Here is a 14,791-nt window from a genome sequence, read left to right as displayed (position 1 = left end):
CTACTGCAGTAATAATGAAATCTAGTTAGAAAATTAAAATAAGAAAATAAGTGAAATAAAATAAAGCATTTATATTTTAACATTGCTAAAAACAAACCATCCTCAGAAGGAAATTAGATATTTACTAAATTAGGTATTTAGCAAATATCGTTATCAAGTAATTTATCTTTATAAATAAATACAAGCTCTAGCAATACTCTCTAGCATAAAGAAATCTTACTATTTTTTGTTTTGCTTTTGTTTTTTGTGGGTTTTTAAATTTTTTTTATTTTTTATTTTTGGTGTGGACATTGTAGATATAATTAAAATCATCTCTCATTTATATTGCCTTTCTGGAGCCACCCTTCCACTACATTGGGTGAGGGAGGCAGCAAGAATGAACTCATCATCAAATATATGTAATTGTTTTATTATTTGAAACTTAGGTGCTGTATCTTATTTATATAATGAACCCTAATATTTTCAGTAGTCACTTATGCTACACAAAAATTGCATTTCCTGATCTCAGAAGTTAACCAGAAATCTGTGAGGTTCTGAACATGCCAGAACCTAAAATGTATAGCACAGTTTAGGAAAAAAAACTCATTTGAAATTCAGGAACTCATGTCAAATTCAGGAATGAGGTTAGACCTAGAAACTGAGTAAGCCTAAGACTTTCAAATATGTTGCTTTTACATTGCAAAAGGAGCTAGTATATTTTCTGCGCAGTATAATACAGCAGATGAATTGTAAAACAATAAAATCTCTATTGATTTGCCATGTATTGCTTCAATAGTGGGTTTGTGACAAATAGGTATTTCTGAGTCCTTGCAACGTACTTTAATAATAAAGGTGAACAAAGATAAATTGGACCAATTAGCAGAAATCTTCCAGAAGAGTTCACCCTTATGGAAAGAACCTAAGTCTCTACACTGCTACATGAAATTGTTTAGTAAATTAAATTAAGTCTATTGTTGATCTGTTTAGTTTAGACTCAAACCTTCCAAGATCTTTTCCTCAAAACAGGGTGCTTGGCTTAAAATTAAGAAATTGCAGTGACAGTTTTTGGCCTTTGCAAACAAAGCCAAGATTAGATTTTGAAACTCACAGGGCATTTAAAAATCTCAATTATCCAATAGTCATGAAGTCCTTTTTTTTTTTTTAAGATGGAAGGACTAATATATGTATAAAAAAATGATGACCAAAGTTATGCTAATTTTTATCCAGTGGTAAAGTGATTGCTGATTTTTTTTCTTTTGAAGTTCTGATAATCATAGATATAGAAATGGAGTCTCAATTTTGATGTATTATAAATCAAAATTAGAATGCCTCCATTAATTTCTTAGTGTTTTACACTTTTAATTAATTTTAATACCATTCTCTTACAGCTAAATCAGAAAAAAATATTACTTAATTTAGATATTATGAATTTAGTGTACATTTTTGTAATCATTAATCTCCTGATTTTGAGGAATTGCATATGGTGTTTAAAAGACCAATATGCTGGTATTTTAAAAAGTATTCAATATCGTGGCATGTCTTTAGGAAGTACCTAAATGAATAAATGTTTATATACACATGCAAGTAAATCTTAAAACTTTTGGTCAACCTAGAGTATTTTTTTTATTAAAAGATACTTAATAATTACTGCACATGAACAGTGTTCTCTCTCATACAACCTTTATCTCTCTTCCACCCCCGGATGCTGTCATTTATAAAAACAAGGTGGTTAGTTATTTTGGAGAGGTTAAGGTTTCAGACCAAGTCCTAACATTTAGAATTGATGTGATTTTGGACAAACCTCTTAATCCTTATCTTTATTTTGTTTCCTTATTTTTAAAATGAAGTTAAGAAAATTTGCCATTCTTTCCTCATAGAGCTGTTGTGGTAATTAAAACAATATGATCTTTGAAGTTTTTCAAGTATCAATGCATAGATAGCTACGTAGATAGATATATAATATTAGTGTTTTACATACAAATCAATACAATTTACATATATCGTAAATAGTACATAAGAAACGTAAGATTAGAAAAAGATGGAGGCAAATTGATATTTATTCATTTAGTTATACTTGATAAATGCTTCCCATCAATCTGGATCTATATACTAGTTAAGATTTAAAAAAAGTTAAGCCTTTTCCCAAGAGAGCCCTAATTTCGCTGTTAGGAACGTAAAGCCTGGATATTCTTTCCCTAAATATTTCTTGAATATCTTTAAACCACGATGCTGCTCTTGATGACATTTTCTCTTAGGTGATAGCTAGCAATGTATTTAGCTCAACAGGCTATTTGGCATCCACTGAGTATTTTTTAGCTGTGAATTATCATAAGGTCACTTTCTTTTGAATCTATTTTGCTTAGTCACAGGCTATCACTTCTAGTCTCATTTGCAAGTTAAAGTGTTTTCCTGAATGATACAATGAACTGGTAGAATTAGTGATGGGAAACTATGTGGATTAAATAAATCATTTGAATATTACTTAAAGCACACGAATACCTTGAAATTAAATCCTCAGAGAATTAATGAACCTCTCCTACTTCTGAGCAATCAAATCAATTCATCACCAACTTTCACTTACCAGTAACCTTTTATATCCCATGTTAGACATCTTCCTGATATTCCAAATATAACAAATAAACAATTCTTACTGAGAACCTTTATAGAGTTAATGATTCTACATGGTCTGTTTTTTACTTATAGTACATAGTATACCAAACTACAGGATTCTTCAAATATGGTTTGGAGTACCGTATCTCTCAAACATCAACATAAGATATGCAATAATTTGTAATTTTCTAAAAGCACAAATTTGAATTAACATACACTGTGAGAGGCTGGTGTAAACATTTGTTCCATTATCCAGTATTGGACACACAGAAATTTTCCGAAGTGGTAAATAATATCTTCTGGTGGACGTGAAGGGAAAATGCAATGGCCTATGAAAGTGATTGTTCTGGACACACAACAGAAGTTGCAGATATATTCAATAGATGGATGTTCTGTATTTGCTGTAAACAGAAAACAGATTTTTAATTTGTAAAGTTGTTGCCTTATATGATAAGTTGCACCTGATGATTTATGAGAATTATTACATCTCAGGACATTATATTTCTTGAAGGTGGTAAGGGGTGGGCTATCTTTTCTTTCTCATGTTGCTACCTTTTTCATCTTAGCACTTCTAATGGATCTTTCTCACCCTTCTAGCTAAATTCTTCTTTCTAAATCATTTTTTTCCTATTCTCATTTCACCTTCATTCTGGTATTAAGTATAATAAAGTATAAAATGCATTTCAATAGAGTGGATCATCTATAGGACAAGAGATAGTAAAAACAAAAACCCTACATTTTATTTTTATAACCACACTGACTGGGACAAATTAATACAATATGCTATTATTAAATAAGTAACCATGACTATTTTTCTAGAAATATATTTTTATAGTTTATTTTCATTTTTCATTGGAGTTTTATGTGGTTTCATTTAGGATATCTCAACCACCATGAAGACTAAATTCTATACTTAGATACACATAGCTTCCATTTAATCGGTGGTAAGATGCACAAATAAATACACTCAGGCACAACATATACGGTTTAGGGTTATTCAAGACTCACTTTTTGGATGATCCAAGGAAAAGAGATATTCTGAATATTTTGGCTTATGCGTATATAGGTGCTTGGAAATTTATCATCATACTTTAAAGTTAGTACTGATCTTGGAAATATTCATAGTAAGAGAATTTCTTCTAATTCCTTTTTCCTATCTTGACAAATGGATTACACATATGCATTTGGTTTCCTCTCAAATTAGTTTACTACAAAACTTGTCGTTAGAGTCCGAGGGGACAGTATGGTGCAGGGATTAAGGATGAGGTCTCTGATTATGACTGCCTGGGTTTAAGAGTCCACCGCGCTGCCCAGTGATGTGACCTGAGGTAGGTTATGTCTCCTCTCCCAGGCTCAGTTTTCCCACTTGGAAAGTGAGGATACCCTACAACTTATATCATAGGGTTGTTGAGAAAATACATGCAGTCATTACTAAAAATACTTAATATAGTGCTTGACATGTGTTATGCATTCCATTATTGCAAACACCTTTCTTCACATTATTATTGAAACAATTGTACAAAATTATTGCTAGTCTTACTTTCATTTTTAAGCCCTGAGTATTTCAATGTGAACAATATATGTGCAACATTAGTATAAGATTATTGTGTATAAGCATATCTTTCAATACCTGTTATTAAGATACCCAATATATGGTTGCTTATGAATATCATGATGAACATGTATACAACCATGTTCTAAAACCTGTATTAGATGAATATTTTAGTAAAAATAATTTTAAAATGTCTAAGCTGCAAATTGATTAGGATACTATAAATCTTTTTTATGGATTAAGCTAGCTTTTATTTAAACATTTGATACACACCATAAAGATATCTTAAAGTAAAACATTTTAGTCAAGCAAAAATAATTTTGGGGAGAATATTAACTAAATTTGCAGAGGATATACGCACCCCTGTATGATTTTACTTTAAATACCTCAAAATTCTATGAGTAGGTGCTACTATGACCCCCATTTTACCTATAAGAAAACTGAAGCTTGAAAAGTTAAAATAACTTTGCTTACACTTTAGAGTTGTAGTATGGTTTAAAGTTTCATAGTGTAATAATGCAACTTTAATCCTCCACACACAAATCAAGCTTATGGAAATGACTATTAGTTCATAAAGAAATAAAATTCATCTCACTTCTGAAAATTAAAATTGCATATATGTATATAGCAGAATCCCATTTCAAATGAATAAAGTAACAAGCAGCTGTGGAATGGAGAAAGGAAAGAAGAAAAAGGAGAAAGAAAATCAGAAAAAAATATAGACCAATATGTTAACAGAGTTATCTTTGAGTAGTAGGATTATAGACTTTCAAGTTTTAGATTACAAATTTACAATATACAGTCTAATTTTTAAATTCTGGGTATTGATTACTTTTGTAATAAAAAGGGAGACAATATATATCAACACCCCCTTCCCCCCAAAGAACCCCCCCCCCCACAATTCCCTGGCAATTCGGCCATATTCTAAGACAACCATTATTTATACCTGAATGATTTACTCTCTAGAAATGAAAAGAAAAAAAGTCTTTAAAAAAGTTGAACCTATTTGTACTTTGTTTGAGGTTATCAGATATAAAAGGATTCCAGAGAAGTTTATCTAATGGAATGTGGTATTACTTATTTTAAAAATTAGGCCTTATTAGAAAGCATAAAGCAGCATACCTAATATTAGTTCTAAATTTTTTATGTATTGGTCAATAAATAAACTTATATTCTTAAATGTCCCAAAGGAAAATTGAAAAATGTTTAAAAATTCAACATTAATTCCACTGTGAAGATTATCTTCATGTAACATGTAAATACACTCTTCCCTGTGTAAAGACATTTAAAACTGGCTTCACCCTATTCACAAATATTATATACTGATCTTAGTGAATTCCATAAGTAAGTTTATTTGTTTTTAATTTTAAAGTTTTATATTTTGAAATAGAGAACTTAGACTATTTGGAGATATTTTCTCACCTATCGGATCCCCTTATACTTTGTAGCTAAGAAATTAAAATTTTGTGACCAGTTGATTATATATAAATGTTAACAGTTGTTATTTCTGTTTTAATTAAATGTGATTTTCTTTTCATACTTTTTGGTTTACAATGGACATGTATTGGTTTCATAATTAACACAGTAAACATTTCTTAATGTAGGGGCTCTGTTGAATGGATGGAACGGTAGTACTCCTTCCCCTACTCTAGAAATAATAAAAGGATTATAGACTTTGAATTTTTAGATTGCATATTTATTTTATATATTCTAATTTTTTTAACCTTGAGTATAGATTACTTTTGTAATAAAAAAAGGAGACAGTATATATTAAAAAGAAAATCCTCCCTCTAAAAAATACCAATTCACTGGCAATTCTGCCACATTCTAAGATAACCATTATTTGTACCTGAATGATTTTTGTCTTCTCACATTCCCATGTGCAGTTGGGAAAATGACAGAAGACATTGGGAAAGGAGGGGCAAGGTGTATCAGAGAAGTTGAAAAATGTCCTGATGTTAAAAAAGTCAGGTATAAGTTTAGAATATAGGAAATATGGAACACCTGTGTTAGGGCAGACAGAGAATGAGACAGTGGGGAGGGGACATTTTCCTACTTGGTAGAAGTCATCCTTAGAAGCATCAGGTGTTAGGAAACCCTTGTCTAGTGGTGACATTTGCTTCTAGAGAGGTTCTAAGAAGAGGATCCCAGCTTCTCCACGTGTCTTTTGGAAATCGATCATTCACTATATTCCACTGTGAAATATGAACCATGGTAGAACAGAAGCTGGAACAAATTAGTGTTTAGTAATTTTTTAACAATTCTGTACTTTTTTTTTTTGTAAAGGCAGATAATAAACTAGCTGTTGTGAAAGCATCCAGTGGTGTACAAATCAGACAACTCCCTCTCCTGTTTTCTCAATCTCTCTCACGAGGAAGTGTAAGTAATGGAGATATAAGACGGCATGTAAAGTAGAGTGATCTTTTTCCCTCAGTGTAAACGATCTTTTGAATACAAATTAATAAATTCTATGTGAAGAGATTAGAAAATTAAACTTTATGACGGTTGGGAGACTGGTGCCTGGCAGTCAACAAGAACACCTATCTTATTGTGAACTCAGCTGTTTTAATAGGGCTCTAGGATGTCCAGAAATGATACACAGGATATTGGCAACAGGAAATGCTTTGTTTTTAAATATTTAATATTGAATGGTACCTTCCCTTTGTGTTCTTAACACATGACTGCGTGGCTTATATGAAGATATTTCTGGTTTGAAATTAACTCTCATACTTGAAAGCAATTTCTGATTTATAGATTGAAGAATGAAAGCCTGAAACTGCTCTCATGCTTATTTAATCATGTATTTTTTCAGTGTCAAGATAGAGTTTAGATTATAAATGAATTCATTTGTTCTGTAGAACTGTGGCCATGCTTTATGACAAATGCAGGATACATTCATCTAGATTTTTCTATCATGAAATCAGAACTTTTGAAAGTGACAAATTTGAGTAAAGATCAAAGTAAAGATGCATTTCAAGTTATAATATTTCATCCATTTTTTAGTTATTATTCATCATGTTGCTACAGAATAGAAATTATGTTAAGGCTGTTTGAGATTTTATATTCTCTTTTCAATCAGATTCATTAAAAGCTGGGAATCACCATAGCATTCTGGAAAATGTGTGGGTTATCAAACTTCGTTTTAAATATTTGTTTTGCTATGTATTAGCAGTGTGACATTAGTTAAACATCTGAATTTCAACTTCCTCTTCTGTCAAATGAGGTTAATTATACTTCCTTTGCAAGCTTGTTGTAAGGATTACAGATGTTTCATGTAAGTTTTTATGTGAAAATGCTAGTACCTTGCCAGGCAAGTATGTTCAGAAAAGAGATGGCATTATTATTATTATTGTTATTATTATTACTCTGTCCTTATACCAAACATAAACCATGTCATTGATTTCATAAATTACCATACAATTGTATATTTTCAATCATTTACTACATAGTTTATTGCAGTAAATATTAAACCTTCACATGGAATCTGCAAGAGTGTCAAACAGATGGAGTTTTCAGTAACAGGCAACCCCTTCATACTGAAAAATGACATTTGATTTTCAGCCAAGTCAGATTACTAATCACTGTTCTCTATTCCCTTTAACACACACCACACACACACACACACACACACACACACACACACACACACACACACACACAACCTATAAGCTTCTATATTACATTAACCAAAAAACACAAAGATAGATAGAGAATGGTACATAATTAAAGGATTACTTTTTAAAGGAACATCTGTGGTTTTCAAAGTACCAGTCTATATATTTTTAAGTGAAGGACTAAAGGGACAAAAGTAATATTTTAATAATATAGATGAAAAAACAATTTCCTTTAAGAGAATTAATGAGAACCTTTAATATGTCTTTCTGTTCCAAATTTACTTAAAAACTATTAGTATTTCATTTTACTAAACTAAATGACCTTAGTTCCATTAATATACTGAAAGTAATAAGTATTTAAATATTACAAATACAACCTAACATCACTATTTTGTTTCTTGACTGGTATCAAGTTGATTCTGATTTACTCATACTTGAATGTAGTAAAACTTTTTGCTAGATAAATATATGCAGACACAATAATTACTTATTTATTACTTATTAATGTTATTATTACTATTTTAAGTACTTTGTTTAGTGCCCTAACCTTTGGTGTTTCAGTGAGGTCCTTGTTGTTGTAGGGTCATCAGTGCACCGAGTTACAGCGTTGTCTGATAGAATGTATGGCGCTTGCACACAGATAGCTTCAAGTACACCTGGGTGGAATGCACTGTAATTTAAAAACCTTAATTTGTCGTGCGAGTTTGCATGACTTGCACAGGTGAAATGTCAGACGTGAGAATGTTTGTACTGGCAAGATAACTTCTGCAGCACTTTGAAATTAGTGCGAGCAGACATGACATCATGAAGGGATCCAAATGGGACCCGGAATCACAGTCCGATGCCGACAAGAGAAGGAACCCTCTGGCTGGGCAGACGTACATTAATTAGGGCCACTCGGAGCAGTTTTTATTCTATCAAAGGTTTTGGCTGAGAGGCCACTGACTTAGGGAAATTCTCATTCTCTTTTGCCTGAGAAGCCGACTGTATTCCCGTCTGAGTGTTGTAAGAGTCGGACAAGTTACGTAATAAATGACTGCAACGTACATATAATGATGTTTTTCTATACCTCAACTTGATTTCAATCTCCAGTCCTCATACTGCCAGGCAGAGAAAAATAATCTCAGCCAATTCAGACGAATTTTGGTCAGGACTTCCTCCATCAACTCAGGGATTTATTCCCCCCTCTCTTTTTCCTAGTTGGATTTCAGTTTTGCAGGTGTTGGTGGCAGGGAGCAGCTGATCTCCCCTTTCCATGTTGTAGCCACTGATAACCTGCATCCTGGCGAGTGTGGGTCCATGTGGAGGCTACTGCGCCCTGTCCTGCCGCCTGCAGAGGTGACTGTGTGTGCGCCTCTCTCTGTCTCACCTGCTGCACTCTCGCCAGCATGGAGAAACATTCTTCTACAGGACGGTACCTGCAACACACTGATGTGGGCAACTCTGTGAAGCTTGCTGCCTCCCCCGGCTCCACTTTAGACAAAGGTCCCCTCTGCGTTCCAAAACGATCTCAGGCTTTTATTGGATAATTGATACAGTGTACAGACTTTGTAGTTAAGGCCACTCTAATGTCTTCCACTAATATCTTAGTTATTGCTGCCTCATAAGCTTTCTTCTCAGTCTGGACAATAATTAACTTGTAGATGTGTGGAGGCAGGTGGATGGAAGGGAGACATTATTCACTCATTCATTCATTTATTCATTCATTCATGGATGGGAGTCCTTTAAATCTGTTAACACATAAACTTTATGTGCTACTTAAAGCCTACTCAAAATGCACGTTTTTGAAACTCCAAATCCCCTTTCTTACAAATCATTATTTTTGAGATTTAAAAACTCTTTACTTTTAAACTCAACAACCAAGAATGTTCTCTTCTCTTGTTCAGCACTAGGGTTTCTGCTGTGATAGCCCTGCCCTGAGTTAATGAATTTGAAGATAATAGTCTGAATGGTGAGAGAGCCACTGGGTTATAAAACAACAGCTACAGTAATTACAAAATCATTGATTAATATATCAAAATAGTAACAAACTGTGACTGGTTTCGCTTTCCTTGTTTTACAAAAGCAAGCCAATGGTTTGCAAGGATCAAAGGAAAAAAAATACACAGGATATATGGATTAGAGATTTTTTTCTCCCTTTGGTTTATAAAAAATAACTTTTTTAAGGAGTCAAACGAGATATGGAATGTCTGATAAAATTTCTCTAACTTTTGATCTTTGATGCTGCCGCTTAATAAAGGGACTTGATTGAGGCACATACAGTATTAAACAGTTTTTTTTTTAACGATTTTAATTGCAGAAAAACTATCTCAGATGAAGAGGCATGAGTGACTATAAAGTTGACTAAATGTGAGGTTTGCATTGGTTACTTGGGGTGATTTCCTTAGAGGAATAGTTCTGATTCTTTACTTCAGACCTACAGCAGCTTCCTTTTATTTTTCCAATAAAATCTGAACAATTGAACACAGTACTTGGGGGCAGCCAGGACCTACCTGACTGGACCCCACCTCTTCAGGCTTGGCTTCCGCTCTGTGCCTTCATGAATCTGGCCATCAGGTTCCATTGACCTCCATTCCTTTCAAAGTTTTCCTGAACTTTCGGGACCCCATAAATTGATGCATCCTGTTCCCTTCACCAAGTGACACTCCCTCATCAACGAACAGGCTCTCCCTTTCACCCCATGGTTCCCTCAGTCTCTGCCCTACTTCTGCTCCTAAGGAATCTCTCCTACTTCTTCTGTGACACTTTTTTAAGGCTACACTGTGTTGCAGATATTTGGATATTTGTGTAGTAGAAAAAGCACCAGGCCAAGAAGGAGAAGACTTGGGTTTTACCCTGTTTCAAGTATCATGAAAAAGCCATTTCAATTCTATGTATGTCAGGTCAGTCTGTGGATTCCGTAACTGCCTTTGCATTGTTTTCAGTGTGAGTTTTTTGGCTAAAGTTTTGAACGCCTTGTGTACAGAAATCACCTCTCAATTTCCAATAGTGCTTTGTATTCAGTAAATATTTGCTGAATCAAATAGAATTTGCTAAATCCAGTGGGATAAATAGGGAAAATCATGGTAAGTTTAATTACTTTATTTGATTAAGTAAATGTTAATGTTAATAAATATTATCTCATTGACAAGGGGTAGGTAAGGGGTTGATTGTGGGCCTCCCTTTCCTATCCCTCCATCTCAGCCAACAATTGTGATTTCCTTCTCTTATATCTGCAGAGCAAAAGTTTTTAATATTCTTTCTTTGTATAGTTAAGGAGATATATAGTAGTTCATAGCAAAGAAAAGGGCTGGATATTATCTACTAATTCATATTTCACTTGACAAGCTTCTGAATAAGCTCAGAAAGCTTTGCCAGGTAAATACCAAGTCAGATCACTTTATTTCAAAGAAGATAAAAATAACTCAGTTCCTTGATAACAATCTGAACCTTTTCAGTAATTCAACAAGTGGCATTTGGTGTTGTAGCTCACTGCCGTGGGTTCATTTTGGTAAAGATGATCTATTTTAGAGAAAATAAAAAATAAGCTTACCTTTATCCTTCTTAGCCCATCACTTCTGCTGTTCAATTACGTGCTCTTTGCTTGTGTGTACCTGAAATAGTGAGAAAGAATAAAAAAAAAAAAAGAAAATTAAATATAACTCAATAGCATTTTGTGAAAGGCAAATATTTACAATTTTAATTGATGACAGACACACACACTTCATAAAACTATTAGCATGCAACTCCAGCTGTAAAAACTGAACAGCAATATGCCTAAGCTAATTCGCAGCAAAAAAGTAAACCAATCACATTGACAAAAGCCACCATAAACAAAAAAACTGTATTTAAAAGATTAACAGTTTTGGCATTCATCCCTACCATCCAGTCTTTCACTTTCTTTTTTTCCATCAAAATTTAGCTTACGTTTGATGTTAGCAAGAGTTGCATTACTATTATTGTTAATTTTAGTTCTGTTTATTACCTTGAGGGTTATATATTGTAAAATAATTTTGGTGCCTCTAGTTAATGTTAATTAGTTGTTTTAATAACCTATAGACCTATTTGTTATGTTTTTGTAGGTTTACTTTTTTAACTATCAGGAACTTAATAACTGAGAATATTTAACATTACTGTTGCATAGGCAAAATTACAGAGTTACTATTAGTGTTACCTGTTTAACGTTTAGTCATCCTTTGAGTCCTGCGACATATTTCCTTAATAATCATCAGCCATCAAGTCTGATAGTCTCAAAAGAAATATCAGCCCTCTAAACTGCCTTCAAGGGCGGTGATATTTAGCACTGAAAATTACAAATAAAGTTTTTGAGGTTGAATAGCAACAACTGGCCAGTGACACTGATGATTTGTTTGTCAAAACAAATTGTTATAAACTACGCAAATGAAGTCCACGCACTCCTTTGAGTGAAAACAATAAAGTGAATCTACGCAATGCTTACATGTTGGATGGGATATTTAATGTGCGGGGAAACTCAAAGGTTGAAGAACTAGGCATTTAGACAGTGGTAAGTGGTAATCTTACCTCTTTATACTCCATTACTCTTTCTCACGAGAGACATGCTAATGCAAACAAGTCAATCAGAATTTGTGTTTAGCAAGATAAAGCTTAGAGGATAGTTTAAAATCCATTTATTATTCTAAATCCATTTTTTTCCATTAACATATTATACATTAGTGTTTACTAACCATGATTCATGTAACAGTTTAGTTTGTTAACTTTTAAATTATTTAACAACCATAAGTTATTAATACATTTTTAAGTATTACACAAATATCTTAAAACAGGCTTGGGTTCATTTTTGTAATTTTTAAATAGAAAACATTTTAGGCATCTCTTGAAGAAGAAATAAAGCAGGCATTTAAAGCTAGAAAACAAGTAATTCCAAATTTAATTTATACAAAAGTTTTCAGCTTTATTGACAAATTATGGCAAACATATTTGACAAATTGTGGTTTCCTATTTAGAGAAGCTTACACATGGAACTTTATGTGTGTGTTTGTTTTTTCCCTTTTTTAACAAATACAGGTTAAAACACTGAACAATTCAGTTAGCTACGTACATACAGTAGCTGCTATTTTCAACCCCATTAAAACAGCATTTAAAATTAAATTTACAAACTTAATATCGAACATCATCATCTAACTAACAGATATTAAAAGACAGGTTAAAACATCTTATCTACAACTTTATTATCATCTAGTTCAAAAAATCATATTACAGTCTTTTAGCAACCCTAAACAAAGTTTTTGCTAGTTGATTGAGACTCAAAATTTGTTAACAGATTCATGCTCTTTCTTAAAAAAAATAAAATAAAAAAAGAAAAGAAAGAAAAGAAAAAAGAAATTAAAAAGATTACACACAACAATGAAAAACAACCAAGAGAATATCATCCTACTGAATGATTTATAGACAATGCTTGCCAATGACTCTTTTAGTCTGTTTTTTAAAATAATACTAGTGTCAATGTCACGCCAACAGTATAGGGGAAATACAAGAAATATATGGGAGTAATCATGAGCAGTTATCCCTAGAATAGGAAAAAAGAAAAAAAAAAGGACTATTACTTGTATTGTTGCTGTTTATGTGGAGACCACAGGCTATGAATTGTCTTTGAGGTGAGGTCACAGTGGGGAGGACCTTCAATATCTACCATAGGGGTGCTCCCTGAACACCCCTCTGGCTGACCTTGGCGGTGGCGCCTTCAGGCTGGAGCGGGCCGTGGACCATTCTTCTGGTGCTATGAACAAGAGAAAGACAATAACATTCACATGGCTTCACAGTTATCAGAAACAGTTATTTAAGACACAGTAGTCTCAGAAAGAAAAGGAAATAAAAGATCTCAACACTGATGGCTCAAGCCTTACTGCATTTTCCACATGATGAGATCATCCCCCAAAAGGATATATGTCGAAATGCAGCCACTTAGATAAACTTGTTCACTGTTCAAAAAGAGACAGTTCTTAGATAACCCCATATCTACTATGTGTGAAATTTCTATGCCACAAATAGAGGAGTATCAATGTGAACTACTCCATATTTAATCCTTTATACAGACTCCTAAAAGAAATTGGATATAGAAAACCAGTGGTTCTTAGGCCTTGATTAACTTCAGAATCTCCAGGGAATCTTCAAATTAAAAACAAAACAAAGAATGACTAATGCCTATTCTCTACCTCCCAAACCAAATGACTAGAAAACTCTACAGGGCGGGACCTACATTCTGGCATTTTTTCAAATACTTCCCTAGAAAATTCTTATGTGGCCCCACGGTTGAGATCCATTGTGCAAAACAAAATTGGTCAGAGATAAGCAAGATATGGAGTAGAGTAAATTTTAAGTAGCAAAATCAGTAAAGAAAAACAATATATTAGTTTTTCCAAATAAACAAGTTGGAAATAAATAGGTGTTAGCACACTAGGAAAATTTCTTATTTACCTGTTAATCAGACTACCAGTAACCTTAATGTTTTGGAACCTAGCCAAAACCCAAACTTTTGAGTATTATGGAAAATAGCATTTATAAAGTTTATGCCCCCAGAAGAGAAATGCAGACCTCCTTCAAAGGGCCATGGACTTAATATTGGCTTTATGATGACTTATTTGACACAAGAAACTAGGTTATCTGGGTTTTTCAATCAGAATTTAGTTCTTCAGTAAAGAGCAGATTTTATTCGTGGGGCTACAGTGGGAGGAAGTACGGACATAAAAAGGGTTATTAGAGACACATTGCCGTGGATAGCTGATATCAAAGGTGGTGGTAATGACAATATCAAATGGAAAATCCCTGCAGACTGAGGCCAACTGATGTAGAGTATATGCCCCCTAAAAATATCTCTAGACACTTACCCAAACTGACTAATAAAACCTTTATGCTTAAAAAAAAGAGTATCTCTGGCAAAAACAATAAGAAAAAATTCAGTTGCACTTACTATATGATAAGGCAAGTGCTAATGATCTACAATATAGAAAAATGATCAAAAGTTTATCAATGTAGAAACTAATAGCACTTAAGTGGGAAACATGAGGTTTCTGAGGAT

At 33.2% G+C, this 14,791-nt stretch overlaps 1 protein-coding gene and 1 long non-coding RNA gene across 2 annotated transcripts in view; both read right to left on the bottom strand.

The window, feature by feature from the left end:
* The window catches only part of LOC148758804 (uncharacterized), a 38,677-nt gene extending 25,277 nt beyond the window's left edge, over window positions 1-13,400 (bottom strand). Inside the window, exons 1-3 of the long non-coding RNA XR_016020272.1 lie at window positions 13,320-13,400; window positions 11,288-11,348; window positions 2,806-2,990 (exon numbers count right to left, since the gene is read on the bottom strand). This is a non-coding gene — a long non-coding RNA (uncharacterized LOC148758804). The remainder of the gene's footprint in view (window positions 1-2,805; window positions 2,991-11,287; window positions 11,349-13,319) is intronic.
* KHDRBS2 (KH RNA binding domain containing, signal transduction associated 2) overlaps window positions 12,367-14,791 on the bottom strand; it is a 518,085-nt gene continuing 515,660 nt past the window's right edge. Inside the window, exon 9 of the mRNA XM_088795635.1 lies at window positions 12,367-13,492. Coding sequence (XP_088651761.1) covers window positions 13,395-13,492 — 98 coding nt within the window. The 3' untranslated portion in view covers window positions 12,367-13,394. The remainder of the gene's footprint in view (window positions 13,493-14,791) is intronic.

Source organism: Rhinolophus sinicus, chromosome 2, assembly GCF_057876585.1.
Source record: "Rhinolophus sinicus isolate RSI-liver-muscle chromosome 2, RSI-T2T, whole genome shotgun sequence".
In the NCBI taxonomy this organism is placed as follows: domain Eukaryota; kingdom Metazoa; phylum Chordata; class Mammalia; order Chiroptera; family Rhinolophidae; genus Rhinolophus; species Rhinolophus sinicus.
The sequence above is the reverse complement of the archived record's forward strand: the minus strand, read 5'-3'. Positions and strand labels throughout refer to the sequence as shown.